Source organism: Mirounga angustirostris, unplaced genomic scaffold (genome assembly GCF_029215605.1).
Source record: "Mirounga angustirostris isolate CCGP_5_RB_7025 unplaced genomic scaffold, mMirAng1.0.hap1 SCAF_11, whole genome shotgun sequence".
Classification (NCBI taxonomy): domain Eukaryota; kingdom Metazoa; phylum Chordata; class Mammalia; order Carnivora; family Phocidae; genus Mirounga; species Mirounga angustirostris.
Genome location: NW_026991719.1, coordinates 100496133 through 100522239, shown reverse-complemented (window position 1 = coordinate 100522239; position 26107 = coordinate 100496133). Strand labels below are relative to the sequence as shown.

Sequence of the window (26107 nt, the reverse complement as noted above, 5' to 3'; positions counted from 1 at the left end):
TTCCACCAACAATTCACAAGGATTCTGGTTTCTCCTCCCCAGCACTTGTTATTTTCTTTTTAAAGAATTAATTTTTGACAGCAGTTTTAGGTTAATCGAAAAATAGAGAAGAAGGTACAGAGATTTCCCATTTACCCCTTGCCCCCACACATGCATAGCTATCTTCTTTATTTTCAACATTCCCCACCAGAGTGGTACCTTTATTGTTACAGTTGGTGAATCTACGTTGACATATCACAATCACCCAAAGTTCATAGTTTACCTTTGACTTCATTCTTGGTGTTGTATATTCTGTGGGTTTGTATAAATGTGTACTGATATGTATCCTCTGTTACAGTATCAGAGTATTTCCCCTGTTCTAAGTATCCTCTGTGTTGTTTGTTCATCTCTCTGGCTACCCCCAACCCCTGGCAACCACTGATCTTTTCACTCTCTCCATAGTTTTGCCTTTTCCAAAATGTCATATAGTTGGGAATATATACTATATAGCTTTTTCAGATTGGTTTCTTTCACTTAGTAATATGCATTTAAGGTTCCCCCATGTTTTTTCATGGCTTGAATGCTCATTTCTGTTCAGTACGGAATAATAGCATAGTGTGGATGTACCATTTTATCCATTCACCTACTGAAGTACATCTTGGTTGCTTCCAGGTTTTGGCAATTATGAATAAAGCTGCTGTAAACATCTATGTGTAGGTTTTTGTGTGGACATAAGTTTTCACTTCTTTTTTTTTTTTTTAAAGATTTTATTTATTTATTTGACAGAGAAAGACACAGTGAGAGAGGGAACACAAACGGGGAGTGGGAGAGGGAGAAGCAGACTCCCTGCCGAGCAGGGAGCCCGATGCAGGACTCGATCCCGGGACTCCAGGATCATGATCTGAGCCGAAGGCAGTCGCCTAACCAACTGAGCCACCCAGGCGCCCCAAGTTTTCACTTCTTTTGGGTAAATACCAAGGAGTGAGATTGCTGGATCATAAGGTTAGAGTATGTTTAGTTTTATAAGAAGCCACCAAACTGTTCCAATGTGGCTGTACCATTTTTCATTTCCACCAGTAATGATTGAGAGTTCCTGTTGTGCCACATCCTTAATAGCATTCAGTATTGGCGGTTTTCCAGATTTTGGCAATTCTAATAGGTGTGTAGTGGTATCTTGTTTTAATTTGCATTTCCCTGATGACATATAATGTAAGGCATCTTTTCATATGCTTATTTTGCCATCTGTATATCTTTGGTGAAATGTCTGTTAAGGTCTTTTGCCCATTTTTAAATTGAAGTTTTTTTTATTGAATTTTAAGAGTTCTTTGTATATTTTGGATAACTCCTTTATCAGGTGTTCTGTTTCTGTTTTTTTTTTATAATGGCCATCCTTACAGAAGTAATACCTGTGGTTTTGATTTACATTTCTCTTGATAAGTGATGTTGTACATCTTTTCATATAACTATTGGCCATTTTTATGTCTGCTTTGGAGAAATGTGTTCAAGTTCTTTGCCCATTTTTTAATTGGCTTGTTTTTTTGCTATTGAATTATAGATGTTCCTTATATATTTTGGATATTAACCCCTTATCAGATATATGGTTTGCATATATTTTCTTCCATTCCATAGGTTGCCTTTTCATTCTGTTTCCTTTGCTGTGCATACAATTTTTAGCTTGATGTCCTACTTGTCTGTTTTTCCTTTTGTTGTCATAGCCAAGAAATCATTGCCAAGACCAATGTCATAAAGCTTTTCTCTTAGGAATGCCACAGTTTTGGATCTTAAATTTATGTATTTAATCCATTTTGAGTTGGTTTTTGCATGATATAAGTGTCCAATTTCATTCTTTTGCATGTGATTATCCATAAATGCTTTTGAACTCCTCTGTTTATTTTTCAGGTCAGTTATTAGTTGTTTTTTTTTTTTTTCCTTTAAGTAGGCTCCATGCCCAATATGGGGCTCAAACTCACGACTCTGAGATCAGGAGTTTCATGGTCTACTGACTGAGCCAGCCAGGGGCCCCAGTTATTACATTCTTTAGCTCCAGAATTTGTTTGGCTCCTTTTAAATATTTTCTGTCCTTTTGTTGAAAATCTCATTTTATTGTTGCATTTTCCTGAGCTCATTGAGCATCTTTATGATAGTTATTTTAAATTCTTTGTCAGGTAACTCATGTATCTCTAATTCTTTTTTTTTTTTTTTAAAGATTTTATTTATTTATTCATGAGAGAGAGAGAGAGAGAAGCAGAGGGAGAAGCAGGCTCCCAAGGAGCAGGGAGCCCGATGCGGGACTCGATCCCAGGACCATGACCTGAGCCGAAGGCAGATGCTTAACCGTCTGAGCCACCCAGGCGCCCTGTATCTCTTAATTCTTTAGGGTCAGTTTTTGGAGACCCATTTTGTTCCTCTTATTGAGCCGTCTTCCCTGTTTCTTTATGTTCTTTTTTTTTTTTTTTTTTAAAGATTTTATTTATTCATTTTAGACACAGAGAGTGAGCATGAGCAGGGGAGAAGCAGAGGGAGAAGGAGAAGCAGGCTTCCCGCCGAGCCAGGAGCCCAATGTGGGGCTCGATCCCAGGACCCTGGGATCATGATCTGAGCCGAAGGCAGACGTCCAACCATCTGAGCCACCCAGGCGCCCCTCTTTACGTTCTTTTTAATTTTGTGTTTGTATGATTATATTTGAAAAAACACTCCTCTCTCCCAGTCTTTATGGACCTGCTTAGTACAGGGAAAAGCCTTTACCAATCAGCCTGGCTATAGATTCTGGGGGCTTCTCAAACCTTTTCTCTGGATGTGTCTTTTGGATTTATGTGTGTAGATTCCACATTAAAGGAATTTTCCAGTTTCTTTTTTTCAGAAGCTTGTACTCTTGTATCCTTTGGTGTCCATCTGTTGTACTCTGGGTCCTATGAAGTAGCAGCATACCACCCAGCTCTTTTTTGTTCTTGGTGGCCCCTAGGCAGCTAGAGTAGGTTGGATGCTGTCACTGCCCTAGGTCAGTCTAAACAGAAACTAGTCCTTCAGGCAGTCCCCCCAAAAGCTGGAATGTTGGATATTCTTTCTCCCCTGAGGGAGAGGTTGCTGAGCTGTATTGGTTTCTGTTTGTTGTAATATGGATTCTCTGAATCTGCAGCTTGCCACCCAGCTTTTTGTTGTGTTGTCAGCAGGCCTCAGGCACCTAGGGTATGCAAGGTCCTGTCTGTGCTCCAAGATGTTCAGGAAAGAAACTAATTCCTCAGGCAGCGCCTACCCCAAGTCAGAATGTTAGATATAAAGTCCAGTCTTCTCTTTCATCCTTAGGGGGAATTTGGGAGCTGGGAGGTTTTTTTCCTAATTGTGTGGTGCTGTGCCAGGAGGAAGGACTGTGGTGAAAGGGTGACATGAATTTTCCTGCTGGCTTTGATGCAGTTGGTTTAGTGCTCACCTGGTGTGCAGGAGCTTCTTAACTGGTTTCTGAATTTCTCATGATGGGAATTGGTATGTGTATTGTTGTTGAGTTGGTGTTTCTTTGGGAGGAAGGAAAATGTGGGACTTCCTGTTCTGCCATCTTGCTGATGCCACGCCCATCAAGTACCTTCTTAAGTGAAACTGGCTTTTGTTTTGTGAATGATCATGAAAAATAAAATAGTTTGGTGACATCTTACACGGGACTGGCTTTATTCTTTCCTTTGATTTCTTTCTTTTTTTTTTTTTAAAGGTTGATTTGAGAGAGAGCGAGCGAGCATGCACATGTGGGTTGGGGGAGAGGCAGAGGGGGAGAATCCCAAGCAGACTCTCCACTGACCAGAGAGTCCAATGTGGGGCTCAGTCTCAGAACCCATGAGATCATGACCTGAGCCAAAATCAAGAGTCCGATGCGCAACCAACTGAACCACCCAGGTGTCCCTCTTTCCTTTGATTTCTTGGTCATGGAGAATCAATGAAGCAGTTTGGTGCAAGTGCCTTGATATGTGCTAAGGTGCCAGCTCTCTTTCCTTCCTTTTCTTTTGAACGGTTAGTGCAGGGGCGCCTGGGTGGCTCAGCTGGTTAAGCGTTGGACTCTCGATTTCGGCTCAGGTCATGATCTCTCAGGGTTGTGAGATCGAGCCCCATGTAGGGCTTCAAGCTGGGTGTGGAGCCTGCTGAGAATTCTCTCTCCTCCCTCTGCCCCTTCCCCCTCTAAGAAAAAAAAAGAAATGAACTGTTAGTGTAAATGTTAATACTGCAAAAAAGGGAAATGAAGTCTTAGTATTATTATGAATATGGTTTTGACCTTGCAGAACTCTAGAACGTGTCTTGGGGATCAGAGGTTCATGAACCACATTGTCAGAACTGCTACTTTACCAAATTATAACGGTTCCTTTCTGTTCCTATTTTAAGTCTTTTTTAAAAAAGTAGTGAATGGATGTTGAATTTTGTCAAATGTCTTTTATGCATCTGTTGAAGTCGTGTGATTTTTAAAAGTCAGTTTAATGTGGTGAATTAATCTGAACCAACTTTGTGTATTTGGGATAAACCCACATAAGTCTTGATGTATTTCAATATTTCCATTTATTTATATATTTAATACTGCACATGTTTAAATACCACAAGGCATATTATTGTTATCAGTTGATATTCTTTTAGAATTACCCATATACTTGCCACTTTTTCCTCATTTCTTGCTTCAACTCCAAAGTTCTCTCTGGAATAACTTTTATTCTGCCTAAAAAATGTCCTTAAGTGTTTATTTTAGTGTGTGAATCAGTTATTTGTCTGAACTTCAGTCCTTATTTTGCCTTTTCTTGGAACTTGGAACTGTTTTTTGGGTGGGCAAATACTTTGTTGTAGCACTTTGGGTGTATCTTTCAGCTGTCTTTTGCATTCAGTGTTCTGGTTGAGAAGTCCTGAAGATACTGTCTTTTTTCCCTCAGGTGCTTAACTGATTTTATCTTTGGTTTTCTCTAGCTTTATTATGATGTGTCCAGTTGTGGATTTTACTTCAGTTCTAGAAAACTGAATTCTTGGCTATTATTTCTTCAAAAATTGTTTTTGTCCCTGTTCTCTCTTCTCTCTGGAATTCCAGTTAAGCATACCTCTTTTCACTGTTTTGTGTATATCTATCCTTCTTTACAGTATTTAAATTAATCTAATGAAGAGGTATTTAAAATATAAGTTTTTTTTTCAACTTTCAGTTTTTTTGTTTTTAAACTTTATTATTGGAAAAAAATCTCAAACAGATGAGAAGGTATTCAGAATACTAATGAAATCATCCATCAGTCAGCTTTGCTAGTTCTCAACTGCTGGCCAATCTTCTTTCACCTAATACCCCACACCCATTTTCCCATTCTCATTTTATCCGTGAATATTTCAGTATTATCTTTTAAAGATACATTTTTATAAAATTTATAAAATGATTTTTTTTTAAGATTTTTTTATTTATTTACTTGAGAAGAGAATGAGAGAGAGAGAGAGCACGTGAGAGTGGGGAGGGTCAGAGGGAGAAGCAGACTCCCCGCTAAGCAGAGAGCCCGATGCGGGACTCGATCCTGGGACTCCAGGATCATGACCTGAGCCGAAGGCAGTTGCTTAACCAACTGAACCACCCAGGCGCCCCTATAAAATGATTTTTTTGAAGATTTATTTGAGAGAGCATGAGAGAGAGCGAGCTGGGGGGAGGGGCAGAGTGAGAGGGAGAAACTCAAGCAGACTCCCTGACGAGCACAGAGCCCACGTGGGACTTGATCTCATGACCCTTAGGTCAGACCTGAGCCGAAACCAAGAGTCAGATGCTTTAACTGACTGCACCACCCAGGCGCCCCCAAAGTTTATAAGATCTTTATAAAATACTCTAGTTGACTCAGAAATATTAATTTTAAAAATACTTGAAAAAAAAAATACTTGTTTGAAACAGGATCCAAACACTGTGATTGATGTATCTCTCAAGCCTTTTTTAACCTGAGGATTCCCGGCATCTTTAATTTTTTCTTGCAGTGTATTTGTTGAAGAGACTGGGTCATTGTCTGTACAGTTTCCCACAGTTCGAATTTAGGTTCATGGCTTTTTTTTTTTTCTTAAAGACAACTTCATAGGTGGGTGGTGTATTCTTTCATCAGGATTAGGACACACAAAATGTTTGATTGTCTCTTGTGATGTAAACAGTTATTGATAGATGTTTAGATCCTTTAATTTATTAGGGATCTTTAAATGGTGTTCTTCTGTCATTCCTTTCTTTATTAGCTGAAATACTTCAGTACAGAGACATTTCTTTTTTTTTGTAGTTTTAAATTTTATTATATTATGTTAGTCACCATACAATACATCATTAGTTTTTGATGTAGTGATCCATGATCCATTGTTTTCGTATAACATCCAGTGCTCCATGCAGTATGTGCCCTCCTTAATACCCATCACCGGGCTAACCAATCCCCCCTCTCCCCTCCCCTCTAGAACCCTGTTTGTTTCTCAGGTCCATAGTCTCTCATGGTTCATCTCTCCCTCCAATTCCCCCCCCCCATTTTTCCCTTCCTTCTCCTAATGTCCTCCATGTTATTCCTTATGTTCCACAAATAAGTGAAACCATATGATAATTGACTTTCTCTGCTTGACTTATTTCACTTAGCATAATCTCCTCCAGTTCCATCCATGTTGATGTAAAAGTTGGGTATTCATCCTTTCTGATGGCTGAGTAATATTCCATTGTATATATGGACCACATCTTCTTTATCCATTCATCTGTTGAAGGGCATCTCGGCTCTTTCCACAGTTTGGCTATTGCGGACATTGCTGCTATGAACATTGGGGTGCATATGGCCCTTCTTTTCACTACATCTGTGTCTTTGGGGTAAATACCCAGTAGTACAATTGCTGGGTCATAGGGTAGCTCTATTTTTAAATTTTTGAGGAACCTCCACACTGTTTTCCAAAGTGGCTGTACCAACTTGCATTCCCACCAACAGTGTAAGAGGGTTCCCCTTTCTCCACAACCTCTGCAACATTTGTTGTTTCTTTCCCTGTCCATTTTTGCCATTCTAACTGGTGTAAAGTGGTATCTCAATGTGGTTTTGATTTGGATTTCCCTGATGGCTAATGATGATGAACATTTTTTCATGTGTCTGTTAGCCATTTGTATGTCTTCTTCAGAGAAGTGTCTGTTCATCTCTTCTGCCCACTTTTTGACTTGATTATTTGTTTTTTGGGTGTTGAGTTTGAGAAGTTCTTTATAGATTTTGGATACCAGCCCTTTATCTGTAGTGTCATTTGCAAATATCTTCTCCCATTCTGTGGGTTGCCTCTTTGTTTTGTTGACTGTTTCCTTTGCTGTGCAGAAGCTTTTTATCTTGATGAAGTCCCAAAAGTTCATTTTTGCTTTTGTTTCACTAGCTTTTGGAGATGTATCTTGAAAGAAGTTGCTGTGGGCGATGTCAAAGAGGTTACTACCTATGTTCTCCTCTAGGATTTTGATGGATTCCTGTCTCACATTGAGGTCTTTCATCCACTTTGAGTTTATCTTTGTGAGTGGTGTTAGAGAATGGTCGAGTTTCATTCTTCTGCATGTGGCTGTCCAATTTTCCCAGCACCATTTATTGAAGAGACTGTCTTTTTTCCATTGCATGTTTTTTCCTGCTTTGTGGAAGATTATTTGACCATAGAGTTGAGGGTCCATATCTGGGTTCTCTATTCTGTTCCATTGGTCTGTATGTCTGTTTTTGTGCCAGTACCATGCTGTCTTGGTGATCACTGATTTGTTGTAATATAGCTTGAAATCGGGCAACGTGATGCCCCCAGCTTTGTTTTTCTTTTTCAACATCTCCTTGGCGATTCGGGGTCTTTTCTGATTCCATACAAATTTTAGGATTGTTTGTTCCAGCACTTTGAAAAATGTCATTGGAATTTTGATCAGGATAGCATTGAAGGTATAGATTGCTCTGGGTAGCATAGACATTTTAACAATGTTTATTCTTCTGATCCATGAGCATGGAATATTTTTCCATCTTTTTGTGTCTTCTTCAATTTCTTTCATGAGTGTTTTGTAGTTCCTAGAGTATAGATCCTTTACCTCTTTGGTTAGGTTTATTCTGAGGTATCTTACGGTTTTTGGTGCTATTGTAAATGGAATCGTTTCTTTAATTTCTCTTTCTACAGTTGCGTTGTTAGTGTATAAGAAAGCAACTGATTTCTGTGCATTGATTTTGTATCCTGCCACATTACTGAATTGTTGGATGAGTTCTAGTAATTTGGGGGTGGAGTCTTTTGGGTTTTCCACATAAAGTATCATGTCATCTGCGAAAAGAGAGAGTTTGACTTCTTCTTTGCCAATTTGAATACCTTTTATTTCTTTTTGTTGTCTGATTGCTGTTGCTAGGACTTCTAGTACTATATTGAACAACAGTGGTGAGAGTGGGCATCCTTGATGTGTTCCTGATCTTAAGGGAAAGGCTCTCAGCTTTTCCCCATTGAGGATGATACTCGTTGTGGGTTTTTCATAGATGGATTTTATGAGCTTGAGGAATGTTCCTCTATCCCTATACTCTGAAGAGTTTTAATCAGGAAAGGATGTTGTATTTTGTCAAATGCTTTTTCTGCATCAATTGAGAGGACCATATGGTTCTTCTCCCTCCTCTTATTAATGTGTTCTCTCACATTGATTGATTTGCGGATGTTGAACCACCCTTGCATCCTGGGGATAAATCCCACTTGGTCGTGATGGATGATCCTTTTAATGTATTGTTGGATCCTATTAGCTAGGATTTTGTTGAGGATTTTGGAGTCCATATTCATCAGTACAGAGACCTTTCTTAACAATTATTGGCTCATGTGTGAAAGGCAGATTAAGTGTTTTTTATTCATTTCCAGTTTTCAAAAATAATGAATTGATTTACTAGCATGCTCCAATTCTGACCAATTAGGGTTTTTAGGTTTGTTTTATTCTCATTATAAATTAATGGATTTAAACACATCTGATATGTTTCCAAATATTTTTAGTTGATGTAATTTGCTGTCTAAGGGTCATCTATATTAGGATTGGAAATGAATGCAGATTATTTCTATTTTATTCTAGTTTGCATTTATGCCGGATCCTCAGTGAAAATAAAAGCCATGATAGTTCAACTTACAGAGGTAAGACTTTTAAAAGTATCATAGCTATTATTTTTGGCTTGGTCAAAATTAATAGATGTTCTGTTTTACATTAAATTGTTATGAATGAAAAACAAAAGCTGTGAGATAGTTCACATTATATAAAGCCTTTATATGAGTATATTACCGTTAGGATTAAAACTGTAGTTACAGTAAGACTATTTCTGTATATAGATGTTTGATCTACATAAGAGTCATATATTGCTTGGCTTTTATCGTTGTGACATGGTATATTTGGCCAAATATCAGCAGTTGCTAGCTGTATTAAAAATTATACAGGCTAGCTATCAGTCATAAACAGAAGAGAAAAGCTAGTACGGAAAAACTATTCAGATTTTGTTTGCACTAGGAAATATCCAGAAACTGAGGTGGTGTTTTTACTAAAGCTGGTTATGTTTAGGTAGTATCTGGGGATCTTATTAAAGGCAATTGTCATGGAAAACATTAAAAGCAAAGGAGTTGTTTACTGCATATCACAAGTATGATTTATTAAGTAAGATGTAATTAAACAGGATGTAAATTTTAATTTTAAAGGCTTTTACTATTTAGCATTTATTAATTTAAAATTAGGCATTTGGATTTAGAAAAGGAGGGGCAAAAACAAAAGCAATTACATCTAGTAAGGTTAAAGCATTTTCTTTTTTTTTTTTTTTAAAGATTTTATTTATTTTATTTGAGACAGAGAGAATGAGAGAGACAGAGAGCACATGAGAGGGGGGAGGGTCAGAGGGAGAAGCAGGCTCCCTGCCGAGCAGGGAGCCCGATGCGGGACTCGATCCAGGGACTCCAGGATCATGACCTGAGCCGAAGGCAGTCGCTTAACCAACTGAGCCACCCAGGCGCCCAGGTTAAAGCATTTTCATATGTAGCTTTCGCTGAGGGTAGAACCCATAACAGTTTTTTCAATTTAGAAAAAATAATTTATAACCACTAATCTATTTTAAATAAAAAATGATTAAATAAAAATTCATTATAGTTATTTAAATTATGCCTTTGTGAATAGAAGATTAAAAACAATGTTTTTCTATAGATTTACTTTTGTTTTATAAAAAAATAAATATTAATATGATTAAGATTTTTAAAGAACATTTGAATTTTTGAGTGGAAGCATTTTTTTAACAAATGAGCCTCTTTTTTTTTTTTTTTTTTTTGTCATTTGGGTAAGACCTGTTTTAAGACTTAACATTCCTAGCCTGCACCCCCACTTATTTTCCAATTTATCCTACTTATAAAGTTGCATGATCTTTCATAAAGATTTCTGAGGTTGTTATAATGCCTTTTCTTTTGAATAAGTCAGTTGACTGCCAGAATTGTAAGAAAGTAAAGAAAGACTCCTTCCTAAAAGCACTTGGATACTTAACTTTTTTTCTTCCCTATGTTTAAAAGAAGTTTATAACTTCTCAGTTAACTTTGATCTTGTCTGTGATTGAAATCTTATGTGGGTAAAATAAGAGAAAGAATTTTCAGAAAACTAAATAGTGTAACACAGGATGATTACTCTTCAGTTTTAAATGGGACTATATGGATCTTTAATAACTACCGGATTATTGTTAATTTGCATGGTTGTTCTGATTCATGTATGAAACCAAAAATAGTTATGAGCGTGGCCTCATTGACATAATTGCCATTGCTCTCTTTCACCTGCCTTTGCCTGCTTCCTCAATACATACGTTCTTTGGCTGGTATCTGCCAACAGTCAAGCTTTGGTCTAAGGGCTCCAGTTGGTAGTCCATGCAGAAAGCTAACTGAAATGTCATTTCTTCAGAATTTCCTTCGTTCTGTCTTAGGGGGATTGAGTTTGGGTAGTGTTCCCTGAGCCCTTTCCCTTTCTGCCCCTCCCTTCCCAGTTTCCTTTGCTCACACTACTCCTTTTTATAAGTCCCTTCCCCCCAATAAAATGATATTGTAATGATGGCTGATAAACAGGAGTAGTCCTGACATAACCAAGAACTAGTGTCTTCAGTGTTCAAATCCCACAAAGAATGTCTAAGAATCTCTAGAAGTCCCTTTTACTTGTGGCTGCCCTTAAAACTACTTTTTCTGAGGGGCGCCTGGCTGGCTTAGTTGGAAGAACATGCAACTCTTGATTTCCAGGTCATGAGTTTGAGCCCCACATTGGGTGTAGAGAATACTAAAAATAAACAAGGGAAAACCCCTACTTTTTCTGAAATGTTAGCATTAAGATAAAATCTTTTATTTATTTTTGTGTATAATTATAAGGTTTGCTAAGTTTTTTTCCATGTTGTAAATGTAATGTTTTTCAACTTTAGTATAGATTTTACAGAATTTTGTGGGGTTAGCCTTGGTAGTCTTAAAGTACCACTTACTGTTTCTATGGCTAAAATACAGTAGATGTTCCTAACCACTTAAATGGGCATTTAAAAACATGTGAATTGGGGACTGCCTTTGCTCTTTTGTGGATAACATTGTGATTGTTTTCATGTCACTTAGTGTTAGCAAAATGACCTGGGCTATTTGTTCTCTGTTTTAATCTCCTTCTCTGATTAAGATTAGAATTTCCTCAGCTCCTATGAGCCCATATTCCTTTTTTTTTTTTTTTTAAAGATTTATTTATTCATTTGAGAGAGCGAGAATGAGAGAGAGTACATGAGGGGAGGAGGGTCAGAGGGAGAAGCAGGCTCCTCGCCGAGCAGGGAGCCCGATGCGGGACTCGATCCCGGGACTCCAGGATCATGACCTGAGCCAAACGCAGTTGCTTAACCAACTGAGCCACCCAGGTGCCCGAGCCCATATTCTTCTGGGAATTTTATGTTGTTCAGCTGTTTTGTCCTTCCAAGAATGATTACTTTTTTTTTTTTCCCTAAGTTATCTGGATAACTTTAATTTTATTTATTTATTTTAGAGGTAGCACACACTTGAGAGGGGGGGCAGAGCAAGGGAGAGAAGCAGACTCCCCACTGAGTGTGGAGCCCAATGTGATGCGGGGCTCAAGTCCATGAGCCTGAGATCATGACCTGAGCCGAAATCAAATCGGATGCTTAACCAACTGAGCCACCCAGGCATTCCTAGTTTTTAATTTTTTTAAATATTTTATTTTTAAGTAATCTCTACACCTAAGATGGGCTCGGACCTACAACCCCGAGATCAAGAGTTGTATGCTCCACTGACTGAGCCAGCCAGGTATCCCTGGATAACTTTAAAAATGAGTGTTATTTGTTGTAAAAGCATTTTATTAATGGAAATTGAAAGCATGAAATTGACCTCATATTTCTACCATACTAACAAATAGAAATTTTTTCCTTTGCATTTTAGCTTTTATATAGTTTATTATAAGCATAATGAAGGCATATTTATGAAAAAGGTATAGAATATGTTTAATAATGAATTCTTCATTAGAAATTGGGATACTCTGGCTGTATTTTTTTTTTTTTAATTTTTTAATTTTAAAGATTTATTTGAGAGAGAGAGTGAGAGAGGGAGCACAAGTTGGGGGAGGGAGAGGGAGAAGCAGACTCCCTACTGGGCAGGGAGCCCGATGTGGGGCTCAATCCCAGGGCCCCGGGATCATGACCTGAGCTGAAGGCAGACGCTTAACTGACTGAGCCACCCGGGCTCCCTCTGGCTATATTTCTTTAGCAAATAATTTAATGGACAAATTTATTTCATTGTAAAATAATTGTAAATTAATAAAATTGTAAATAAGGTTGTTTAAAGGGATATTGGTATGTTTTGATTTATATGCTATCCCTTTTTTGTGATGAGTAGTCAAACTAAGGGACAAGATTTTTAAATATTTGATGTTTTACTTGCTATTTTGCCCTGAAAGATTTTTGATTCCCTTCAGAAAGAAAATTTACTTTATTTTACAGCTGTTTTTAGAGCTACTTGTTTTTCTACTTTTTTTTTTTATTATTGAAGTATAGGGGGCACATAATAAATTAGTTTCAGGTGTACAACATAGTAATTCAACAAATCTATAACTGTACATTATGCTGTGCTCACCACAAGCATAGGTACCATCTGTCACCATACAGTTGTTTTTCTACTTTTAATGAGAGGAAGGAGGTAAAGTTTTCAGTGTATAGGACTAAAGAAAAATATGGCCCGAAGGAGGTAGTCATGTGACCATTAGCTCCCCCCTCCCCGGGCCGAATTCCTTCTCCAGGGAAGGAAGCTATGGTAATAGTGAATGAGACTATCTGTGGTTGACAGTTCTCATAGAACTGCCATTTTACATATGTATGTATGTAATTATTTTAGTTTGAATTCTGATAGGCGAAAAGATCTAGATTTGGGGAGACATTCTCCGAGAGTAGGATACGGATACAACTTGATTTTATATTGACTGGTAGTCTTTACCTGTTGTCAGTGTAGCCCTGCGAGTGAATTGGCTATGATCCCAATATATGTAGACAAAGCTGTGAAATATCCTGGTGAGAGAAATGGTTAAATTAGTTTATATCCACCTGCTGGAATTCCATGCAATCACTGAAAATAATTTGGGAGACTTTGGTAGCATAAGAAAATACTTTAAAAAGTGTTTGTGGGGGAATCCGAATACCAAATGATGTACACTGTGAATGCAAATATGTAAAACATGTAGATACGTAGAAAAAGATTGGAAGGAAATGTTTAAGCAGTAGTTATGTTATAGTAGTGGAGTCAAGGTTAACTATTTTCTACTTTTAGTGTTGTGTTTTTGTGAAAGTAAAAGGGAAAAAAATCTGTCAGAGAAAAGCATTAGAAGTATATTTTTCTTATTTTTGATCCTTATAATTCTGAGAAGTAGGAAATACAGAGGTCTTCCCTCAGAAGGGTCTACCTTTTATGTTCAAGAGATTGTGTTCTTACACTCTTTCTTTTATGTTCAACAGATTTCCAGCAGGCTCTTTATGAGTTATCATACCATGTCATTAAAGGAAATCTAAAGCATGAACAGGCATCTAATGTTCTTAATGACATTAGCGTAAGTATACACACACACACACGTTTTTTAATTTAATAACTACATATTTCTTTTTGCCTTTGATACAAAGATCCCTAAAGTATATAACTTGCATTTCATTTTGTTCAGAATTATAGTAGTGGATGTTTTAAGGCAATATTGATAAGCCGTTGTTGCTAGGTTGAAATTTTAATCTTTGGTTGTGAATAAAGCAGAAAATGTTAGGTAAGCTGAGAGGGCAAAGAAAAAAAAAAAGCCTGCCTTGGAACAAAATCACGATACACTTAATTAAAAATGCTACTGTAAAAATAATTTGACTAGAATATTTTTCTCACAGTGGAGCATATCAAAACATTTTCTTTTGTTTGCAGTTATGTTTAGAAATTAAATATACTTTAAAATTTGAGGATTAAGTTATTTTAAATTAAATTGAGGTTGCATAGTTGTAACTAATGCTCACTTGATGCCAGTTTTCATGTGTTTGCTGTGTTAGAAAATATTAATAACTAGATTTTTTCCCCTAACCTTTAGGTGATTTTTCTGTCTCTTTTTTATTAGACAATTTAAGTTAGATTCAGACCAGATACTTTTCATAGGTGTTTGGTATTTGAATTGTAAGATGAGCTCTCAAATTGTAAGGGTGTTGTTTGTAAACCAGTAGTTAAGTTTCTTAACTTAAGTAGTTAAGTGGTGTATTATTCTATTATTATTAGGCTGGATTTTAACCTTGTATAGATAAAATTATCCATCCAGTTGAGAACAGCTTTCATAATGAGTATTATTGACATGTAGGACCTGGAGCTTCTTGATACCAGTACGAATTTCCCTTGTGCTGCTTTAAGCTTCTGTAGCCTTTTTCTGTTAGGATAGGTAATCTCCTTCATATGCTTTCTGTGCTTTTCTGAGGATAAGTCGTAAGGAATTTCTATGTTTAGCTGTTGTGATTTTTTTCCCCTTACATATTGAAACGTATTTGAGCAGTCAAGGTTCAATATGAATTTCTCTTTTATCCTTAAACTGTCTCTATCTGACCACAGCAGTATTAATTCATGTTGGAGTAGTCTTTTTTTTTTTTTCCAACAACTAATATTCCATGTTGAAAACTCTTGTTTTGCTCTTTTCTTCAAGTAGCCTGAGTACTTGCATTCAAGTAGACATAGCAAAAATTCATAGCCCTTAAGAAACTTTTGAGACTGAAGTCTGGTGTGCAATTAAGTTTCTTTCATTCTGTAAATTGGCCATTGGTGTAGTCTGTTTATGGATTCGATTCTAATATTTTTCCCATTTTTTGAAAGTGAATAGTCCAAATGGATTTAATATGTATTTTGTTTTTACTTAGCTTCCCCTTTCCTTTGAGTCTTTATATATACCTTTGCACCTGGATTGTCATTGTCATGGCTTTCTCATAGCCCCATATCTCACTGTCCCATATCTTAGCCATGGAAGCATATCTTGCATGTCTCTTACAGTGCCAGTCTTTTTTTGTTGTTGTTCTTGTTAGGATTATATTTCTTTCCTTTACTCTCTGAAAATAGGCTAGTTTAAGGGTTGCTATAGTGCCAGCAAACTAATTGCAGTGATTGAACTATGATCCTTACTAATGGAAAATGTCTCTAAAATTGGGCATGGGAGTGGGAAGTCAGGAGACAAATCTAGAATACGTGTTGAAGTTTTCATCCAGAAATGGGGAGAATTTTGGCTTACAAAGGCTACAAACATCAGTGCATAAAGAAAATAAAGATGGATTTTTGGTAATTGTTTTCATCTTCAGAGAATCTTGAGTTATGGAATGACAGCTTGTAATTGTTTTTGTATTTTTTAGATTTCTGTTCCGATACCACTAGGACTTTTGCATAAATCAGTGTTGATTGAGGCATGAGCACATTTAAAGTTGTAGATGAAAAATGTACCATTTTTAACAGGTTTAAGGTACCCAAATTCCAGTGGTTTCTAACATGAAACTTCATTGGAAAAGTGTCATTCATTTGTGCTCTTTAATATTTCCTGAGGTGCTTGTTAGGTTTTTTTTTTTAAAGATTTATTTGACAGAGAGACAGCGAGAGAGGGAACACAGAGAGAGGAAACACAAGCAGGGAGAGTGAGAGAGGGAGAAGCAGGCTTCCCGCTGAGCAGGGAGCCCCATGCTGGGCTCGATCCCAGGACCCCGGGACCATGGCCTGAGCTGAAGGCAGACGCTTAATGACTGAGCCACCCAGGCGCCCCGCTTGTTAGGTTTTTTTTTTATCAAGTGTTTTATCAAGTTATTTCATGGTAGACATTTAAACATTTTTTTTTCCAACTGTTGTCTCTTTTCTGTTTTCTCTGTATTATGAAACTTGAATTTTATTATTTGTCAACGTAGTGGTGTTGGGGTTTTGTTAGGTTTTAGGTTTTACTGAAGAGTATTATTCTGAAACCATACTTGCTAGTGTGCTGTTCTTGTATTTACTATGAATAATTATATTTTTATAATTAGGAATTTCGTGAGGATATGCCCTCCATTCTTGCTGATGTATTCTGCATATTAGGTAGGTATCAATCCTTTATTTCACCTGTAAAAAGTGCTGTAGGGTAGATTAATGTACTGTGTTTAAAAAAATGTTTTCTTTAAACTATTTGTAGGAACTAGACTGTATCGTTTCTTTATAGAGAATATAGTGTTGTAAATCAAATGTGAGTATGATCACTGTTTATAAACTAGCTTTAGATATAGTTTATAATTTAAATAGTCTGAGTTTTGCAGAATGTATGTTTATATAAAATTGAGCTAAATTAAGTCCTTTCAAGTAGAAAAAAGCTAAGTTTTTTGAAGTTCAGTTAGTCTGAATTATTCAGATTTTAGTAACCACATAATTAATTTTACTCAATGGAGTTTATCAATGAATGTCAGAATCTCAAACTTAGGACACTCAAGAGATAGTTACTTTGCTGTTATACTCTTTTGATTCTTCTTAATTTTAGAAAGAGCAAGAAGAGCCAAAGTAATCAAAAGTACTTTTCTTTTGAGGATGAGAAACCAGCTTTGGAAGTAGCAACTTCTCTATTTGTCCAGAATAAATAAGAATTTATGCAAGATAAAAAAGGAATATTTCTTTGACTTAGAACAAAAGGTAGTGTCCTTCCATGGGAAGCATGGATTTAAAAAATAATGTATATTATAAATTTATTTCTTTTAATTTTAGATTTGAATTAAAATAACTTTGAGCAGTTTTCCCCATCAATGTTATGCTTTCTAAAACTTTGATCTAATAGAAACCTTTACCAGACATTTTAATATTCACTTTAAAATAAAATAAGACATCCTCTGAGAGTTTGTCAAGCTGGAGTGAATTAATTTAGCTCATTAATCTTAATTTCTAGAATAGATAGGTTACTTAAATGTCTTACTGAGAATCTGGGAATTTGATCTCATCAAATCTGAATGCCTGGTGCTTGATCCTTCAGGATGTTTAAGATTCATAACAGCAGTAATGTCAGGAATAGGTCAAAATGTGTGTGGACTGTGAGTGATAAAAGAGTAGACCACTGATGGGCTGATCATATGTCCCACTTTTGTTTTTTTCCCCCTGGCATAATTAATAGTGCCTTATTTCGATTTTAAAACTGTCCTGGTTTGGATCATTAAGTATAAGTTCATACTATCTATTGAATGGATTTATGCCAGCAAGAACAACAAAACCTTTTAAGCTTAATTTTTTAAAGCAGGCACTAAAGGTATTACATTATGTATGTTACATATAAATATACCTTGAAACAGTTTAAAAAATTTTAAAAAATTGTTTTTACTATAAATTTGTAGGATTGAAAGAGTGATTTGTAGGTAACATTTTGTGGAAGCTGTTGTTCCTTGATAGTGTCAGGAGTATATTTTATGTCTTTTTTGGGGGTAATCATCAGCTATCAGCTTACTAGTAAGTTCCAATAATTTCTTTATTGATTTATTCTATTAGGATATATTTTCCCTTCATATTTACTTTAGTAATAGGAATTATAAGTCATTGTTTTTTACTATTAACATAAATTTATGAGGATGTTTGGTTGCTCTTGGGAAATTTCTTTTAGCCTATCCAGTCAATTTTTACAAGCAAGATTAGAATGGCAAACTTGGAAAGAGAATTTCCCTTACCTGTCCCCCCTCACTCACCCACCCTCACTGTTAGCAGGAAAAAAAAAAAATGATCGAAAGATGACCCCAGACCAAACTAGGGAATAGGAGTAAGAATGGGAGCTACCTCTAATAATGATAATGGCAATAATAATGTAGATGCTATTTTTGGAGCACCTTCTATGTTCTAAGCATTGTGTTATGCATTTAATTTCCTTTTAATCTTTACAGCAACTTCTGTAAAGTAGGTGTACATATCAGAAAATTGAAGCTCCGAGAAGGGATTTTTCAAGGCCACATAGCCAGTAAAACAGGGTTTGAACCTGGGTCTTTTTGGTTCCAGAGCCCATAATTTTTTTTACTATACCATGTTGTCTTTCTAATATTTTAAGAGCTATAAGAAAAATCATTACTGTACTTTCCTGGTTAAGATAACAGTTTTCTTTAAAAGACTAATTATGTAAGAATGAGGGGGCCTGAGAGCTATATTAACCTGGAGAGGGAAGTCTGATGTAACTTGATGCACTGATGGGACCTCTGAGCTGGAGTGGGTGGTTGGTGATACTGGGACCTAGAGTTGGGAATGGTTGAGGGCTTTTTAGTAAAATCATAGGGGAAATTAAAGAGAATTTACTAGGTACTGATTTCAGGGTTTATGAGTCAGGGATAATGAATGAATTTATTAGAATAGCTTCATTAATTAGGACAAAAAGAAGAAAGAAACAGGGAAGACATAATTGTGCTAAGAGAGTTGTGTATTGATTGTTGAGATAGCTCAGCAAAGAAGTTTACTGAGGTCTTACTAAGCATTTCTTAACATGGTCAGAACCCAGAGAGTGGTACCTTGAACAGGTCAAATGGCTAAGAGGAGAGGAGACTTGGCTTGAAGAGGATGAACCTGCTATCCAGGTGCTCTGATCTTAGGGACTTTGGGGGTAGATCTTAGGGACTTTTGGGCCTTGGTAGATAGATGTTGGTTAAAAAAATGGGCACAGTTTATTTCTTTTATTTTTTTATTTTTTTAAATATTTTATTTATTTATTCATGAGAGACAGAGAGAGAGACAGAGGCAGAGGGAGAAGCAGGCTCCCCACGGAGCAGGGAGCCCGATGTGGGACTTGATCCCAGGACCCTGGGATCATGACCTGAGCCGAAGGCAGACGCTCAACCGACTGAGCCACCCAGGCGTCCCAAGAATGGGCCCAGTTTAGTCCTGACCCCTGAAGATCAGTATCCTTGAAGTTCTAGCCTGAGGAGGGACCAGAAAACCAGATAACAGGGAGACAACTAGGAATCCCTGGAAGGGATTGATGAGATACACATGGATTAAAAGTCTAATTAAGAGAATGAGATTGTATTGCAGTTTATGTTGTATAAATTATACCCTCAAATTCTCTTAATATGCTTGAGCTGACCATGTGCTTAGCTACAGTGGCCAGGATATTGGGAAATGGCACTGTCCAAGACGGGAAAGAGGAGAAGGGCCAGGAAAATGTGGAAATGTTTGATGATAAATTCTTTTCTCTTTTGATTCTCAGTTACGGCAATAGAAAGTAAACTGAAGCAAATCAGTGGTAGGACATCTGGGGAGAACTGTAGAACCCTTAGGAGACAATTTTATTATATCACTAAAATCGGTGTCTCTTATAAATTACGAGTTGACCTTAATATAATAGTATGTAATCATTAAAGCAATAATCCTGAGATCAACTTTGTAATCCTGTCAATCCTGGTTGAATTTTTTTAAGTCTTTTTTTTTTAAAAATTTTTTTTTTTTTTAATTCATAAGAGACAGAGAGAGAGAGAGAGGCAGAGGGAGAAGCAGGCTCCCCGCCTAGCAGGGAGCCCGATGCGGGACTCGATCCCAGGACCCCGGGATCATGACCTGAGCCGAAGGCAGACGCTTAACCATCTGAGCCACCCAGGCGCCCAATCCTGGTTGAATTTTTTGATGCTTGGCATTAAGAGCTAATTGTTTTATTTCCTCCATACTTCATAAAACTGACAAATTTTCTGAATAATCTACTGAAACTCGGAGGTCTCAGTTTCTTAATATTTCAATAGGAAGAAAATAAAAATCATGAATAATTTTTGTTTGCTGACTAGAGTAATTCAAAACGGGGTGTTAAAAAATACTCTTTTAATACTGTCTTTTCGTAGAGTTGATGGCCAGGTAGTTTGGTTAGAACATGGTGCCAAGGTGGCCAAGGTCAAAGGTTTAATCCTCACAAGTAATAAGATCTTTAGTGTTAGAAGAGATCTTTGTTGTCACCTAGTTCAACTTTACACCTAAGGAAGGAATCTCTTCTTCAGCATCTCTGATGTGTTGTCATTTAAACTTTGCTTGAATATTTCCATTTTTGAAAACATTATTTTTTTGAAATTTTGTTGCTTCCAGTGCCATAGCATGTAACTCCTGTGTAATCAACTTACCATTTTATGGATATGCCATTGGTCACAGGGTCAGTCTCCAGTATCAGGAGAAATTAATTCTGAGCATTCATATGCATATGAAGGACAGCTCCTGCTTACTATAGTTGCAAATTTGTTTCCAATTTCAGAATGAGGCATTTTAAAATTAGCTAGTTTTAAAGAAAATAAGTATCTTATTATAGTGCTGGAGACAGTCTAGAAAAATCAAACTTTCATGTTTTTTTTTCCATCATTATAGATATTGAGACAAATTGTTTAGAAGAAAAAAGCAAGAGAGACTATTTTACACAATTGGTATTAGCATGTTTGGTAAGTTATAAAAAAATACTTTCCCTTTCTAGATTTTTACATTGAACAATTATAATCACAGTTAATCATGTTAATGGAGGAGGATATTGACATTCAGTTGGCTATTCATTATAAGGTGAGATTTGGATTTTGAAATGGAATGCTTTGTAAAATTAGACATGCTAATTATGTGAAATATGCATGCTTCATATCAATTAAACTATCTGTATATATCAAACTTTTGGTGATATTCCTGACCTAGTAAGTTCCTAAATAAGGAAAAGGTAAGCATCTATCAAGTGAGTAGAAATGATGTGGACAACTTTTAAACTGAACAGTTTTTCATAAACTATTAGGCAAGGAGAAAAAGAATGGAGGTAGTTTAAAAATAATAAATTCTAGAACTTGTCATAATCATTGTCGAGTAAACCATTTTATGTTCATAAATTTAGAACCAAGGAGAAATGCTATTACTCAGACCTGGAAGATGGCCTTATATTCGCTGTACTAGAATTTTACTTAAACAATAGAAAGTAATGAAGGCTGAAGGTGCTGTATTACTCTTAAAGAAAAATTCAGTTGACATAGGTTTAATCAGAATTTCATTTGTAGGCTGTGTACAGCATGCATATAATTTTTTAGTGAGTTTTATTTAAAGAGCTGTATGTCACATTTTTTTCAGTATTTGGAGAGTCATCATTTTTGTTAAATTGAAGTTCCAAGCTTTTTTTTAATAAATTGAAATTTATTGATACATATTTAATGTGATTTTAATATTCTTATTTGGGAAAAATTATTTTGAGTGTATTTAAATTGTGGATATATTAGAATGCTAAGGAATAAATGGCCTTTAATATTTTTTAATACAGTATTTAGTTTCAGACACAGTTCTAAAGGAACGCCTGGATCCAGAAACATTGGAATCATTAGGGCTTATCAAACAATCACAGCAGTTCAATCAAAAGTCAGTTAAAATCAAGACAAAACTCTTGTAAGTACATTTATCTTTATGTTGCAGATCAAGTATCTGAGTATGTTTTCTTTAGTTCTCATTTTGAATACTAGATGTTTCTAACAGCAGTTTGAAGATTTTTGTTGTTGTTGTTGCTGTTAGCATGTCTTGTGTTTTATCCTTTTAAAAGAAGCATAGGATTATTGAGTCAGCCGTGAACTTTACCTGTGTGAAACCAGTGTTAATTTTTTTCCATATTAGAAGTTAAAGTAATATTCAGTGCTTTTATTATTACCAATAAAATAATTTACAAGTATGGCTATACTCTAGGGTATATTGTTAGTCAACGATGGAAATAGTGGCATGCTGTTGTTCCTTGGGATTAGCAATATTCCTTTTTTGTGTTACTGGTTTTCCCTGTGTAATTAACATTGGGGTGTCTCATGAATCACTGTTATTTTCTATTTTAAAAGATATACAAAGAAGTAAACTTTCAACAACTATTCTTATAATTGTTCTATATAAGAGAAATAATGAAAATTCAATGAGAATACGGTACTTTTATGCAAGCTTGTTAATTGAATTAATTTTATCCCCTTTATGATGTTTATCTAATTTCAGTTATAAGCAGCAAAAATTCAATTTGTTAAGAGAAGAGAATGAAGGTTATGCCAAGCTGATTGCTGAATTGGGGCAAGATTTATCTGGAAATATTACTAGTGACTTAATCTTAGAAAATATAAAATCTTTAATAGGTAAGACATGTCTAATAATATGTGTTACTAAGTTTTTTTAAAACTGTTGGAGAATATCCATAAAGACAGAATGGATGCATTCCCCCATGTAGGTTTCTTTTTTTCAATTAAGAAATGAGAGCAGTGTCTAGATAGTACTTTTAAGATTTTATCAGTACTAGTAAAATTTGGGATGATATTTATGAGAAATCTTTTTGTCATTGCTACCTATGTGTTTGTATTCATTTCTTTTTTCTTTTTATTGTTATTATTTTCATCGTATTATTTGTTTCAGGGGTACAGGTCTGTGATTCATCAGTCTTACATAATACACAGCGCTCACCACAACACATACCCTCCCCAATGTCCATCACCCAGCCACCCCATCCCTTCCACCCCCCTCCACTCCAGCAGCCCTCAGTTTGTGTCCTGAGATTAAGAGTCTCTTATGGTTTGTCTCCCTCTCTGGTTTCGTCTTGTTTCATTTTTCCCTCTCTTCCCCCATGATCCTCTGCCTTGTTTCTCAAATTCCACATATCAGCAAGATCATATGATAATTGTCTTTCTCTGATTTATTTCGCTTAGCATAATACCCTCTAGTTCCATCCACATTGTTGCAAATGGCAAGATTTCTTTTTTTTTTTGGATGGCTGCATAAGATTCCATTGTATATGTATACACACACACACACACACACACCACATCTTCTTTATCCATTCATCTGCTGATGGACATCTAGGCTCTTTCCATAGTTTGGCTATTGTGGACATTGCTGCTATAAACATTGGGGTGCACATGCCCCTTCAGATCACTACATTTGTATCTTTGGGGTAAATACCCAGTAGTGCAATTTCTGGGTCATAGGGTAGCTCTATTTTCAACTTTTTGAGGAACCTCCATACTGTTTTCCAGAATGACTGCACCAGTTTGCATTCCCACCAACAGCGTAGGAGGGTTCCCCTTTCTCCGCATCCTCGCCAACATCTGTAGTTTCCTGACTTGTTAATTTTAGCCATTCTGGCTGGTGTGAGGTGGTATCTCATTGTGGTTTTGATTTGTATTTCCCTGATGCCAAATGATGTTGAGCACTTTTTCATGTGTTGGTTGGCCATTTGAATGTCTTCTTTGCAGAAATGTCTGTTCATGTCTTCTGCCCATTTCTTGATTGGATTATTTGTTCTTTGGGTGTTGAGTTTGATAAGTTCTTTATAGATTTTGGATACTAACCCTTTATCTGATAAGTCGTTTGCAAATATCTTCTCCCATTCTCTTGGTTGTCTTTCAGTTTTGTTGACTGTTTCCTTTGCTATGCAAAAGCTTTTTATCCTGATGAAGTCCCAGTAGTTCATTTTTGCCCTTGCTTCCCTTGCCTTTGGTGATGTTTCTAGGAAGAAGTTGCTGCGGCTGAGGTCAAAGAGGTTGCTGCCTGTGTTCTCCTTTAGGATTTTGATGGATTTCGTCTCACATTTAGGTTTTTCATCCATTTTGAGTCTATTTTTGTGTGTGGTATAAGGAAATGGTCCACTTTCATTTTTCTGCATGTGGCTGTCCAATTTTTCCAACACCATTTGTTGAAGAAGATTGTCTTTTTCCATTAGACTTCTTTCCTGCTTTGTCGAAGATTAGTTGACCATAGAGTTGAGGGTCCATTTCTGAGTTCTCTATTCTTTTCCATTGATCTATGTGTCTCTTTTTGTGCCAGTACCATACTGTCTTGATGATTACAGCTTTGTAATAGTGCTTGAAGTCTGGCATTGTGATGCCACCAGCTTTGGTTTTCTTTTTCAACATTCCTCTGGGTATTCGGGGTCTTTTCTGGTTCCATACAAATTTTAGGATTATTTGTTCCATTTCTTTGAAAAAAGTTGATGGTATTTTGATAGCAGTTGCATTAAATGTATAGATTGCTCTAGGTAGCATAGACATTTTCACAATATTTGTTCTTCCAATCCATGAGCATGGAACGTTTTTCCATTTCTTTATGTCTTCCTCAATTTCTTTCATGAGTATTCTATAGTTTTCTGAGTACAGATCTTTGCCTCTTTGGTTAGGTTTATTCCTAGGTATCTTATGGTTTTGGGTGCAATTGTAAATGGGATCAACTCCTTAATTTCTCTTTCTTCTGTCTTGTTGTTGGTGTATAGGAATGCCACTGACTTCTGTGCATTGATTTTATATCCTGCCACTTTACTGAATTCCTGTATGAGTTCTAGCAGTTTTGGGGTGGAGTCTTTTGGATTTTCCACGTCAAGTATCATATCATCTGAGAAGAGTGAGAGTTTGACTTCTTTGCTGATTCAGATGCCTTTTATTTCTTTTTGTTGTCTGATTGCTGAAACTAGGACTTCTAGTACTGTGTTGAACAGTAGTGTTGATAGTGGACATCCCTGCCGTGTTCCTGACCTTAGGGAAAAAGCTCTCAGTTTTTCCCCATTGAGAATGATATTAGCTGTGGGTTTTTCGTAGATGGCTTTTGTGATATTGAGGTATGTACTCTCTGTCCCTACACTGTGAAGAGTTTTAATCAAGAGAGGATGCTGTACTTTGTCAAATGCTTTTTCTGCATCTACTGAGAGCATCATATGGTTCTTGTCCTTTCTTTTATTAATGTAGTGCATCACATTGATTTGTGGATGTTGAACCAACCTTGCAGCCCAGGAATAAATCCCACTTGGTCGTGGTGAATAATCCTTTTAATGTACTGTTGGATCCTATTGACTAGGATCTTTTTTTCTTTTAAAGATTTTATTTATTTATTTGACACAGAGAGTGAGCGAGCACAAGCAGGGGGGGCAGCAGGCAGAGGGAGAGGGAGAAGCAGTCTCACCAAGCAGGGAGCCCGACACGGGGCTTGATCCCAGGACCCTGGGACCATGACCTGAGCCAAAGGCAGACGCCCTGCAACTGAGCCACCCAGGCGCCCCCTTTTGGCTAGGATCTTGTTGAGAATTTTTGCATCCATGTTCATCAGGGATATTGGTCTGTAATTCTCCTTTTTGGTGGGGTCTTTGTCTAGTTTTGGGATAAGGTAATGCTGGTCTCATAAAATGAGTTTGGAAGTTTTCCTTCCGTTTCTGTTTTTTGGAACAGTTTCAGAAGAATAGGTACTAATTTTTCTTTAAATGTTTGGTAGAATTTCCCTGGGAAGCCATCTGGCCCAGGGCTCTTGTTTGTTGGGAGATTTTTGATTACTGCTTCAATTTCCTTGCTGTTTATGGGTCTGTTCAGGTTGTCTGTTTCTTCCTGGTTCAGTTTTGGTAGTTTATACGTCTCTAGGAATCCATCTATTTCTTCCAGATTGTCTAATTTGTTGGCATATGGTTGCTCATTATATGTTCTTATAATTATTTGTATTTCTTCTGTGTTGGTTGTGATCTCTCCTCTTTCATTTATGATTTTATTTATTTGGGTCCTTTCTATTTTCTTTTTGATAAGTCTGGCCAGGGGTTTATCAGTCTTACTAATTCTTTCAAAGAGCCAGTTCCTAGTTTCATTAATCTGTTCTACTGTTCTTTTGGTTTCTATTTCATTGATTTCTGCTCTGATCTTTATTATTTCTCTTTTCCTGCTGGGTGTTTGTATTCATTTCTGTTCTCTCTAGTATTTCTATC

At 36.5% G+C, this 26107-nt stretch overlaps 1 protein-coding gene across 15 annotated transcripts in view; it reads left to right on the top strand.

Moving 5' to 3' along the window:
* The window catches only part of THOC2 (THO complex subunit 2), a 119708-nt gene that overhangs the window by 10924 nt on the left and 82677 nt on the right, over positions 1-26107 (top strand). For all 15 annotated transcript variants that reach the window (XM_054509101.2, XM_054509100.2, XM_064574535.1 and 12 more), the window contains exons 2-7: positions 9002-9060; positions 13914-14005; positions 16461-16512; positions 20761-20831; positions 21680-21801; positions 22384-22517. In XM_054509101.2, coding sequence (XP_054365076.1) covers positions 9002-9060; positions 13914-14005; positions 16461-16512; positions 20761-20831; positions 21680-21801; positions 22384-22517 — 530 coding nt within the window. The remainder of the gene's footprint in view (positions 1-9001; positions 9061-13913; positions 14006-16460; positions 16513-20760; positions 20832-21679; positions 21802-22383; positions 22518-26107) is intronic.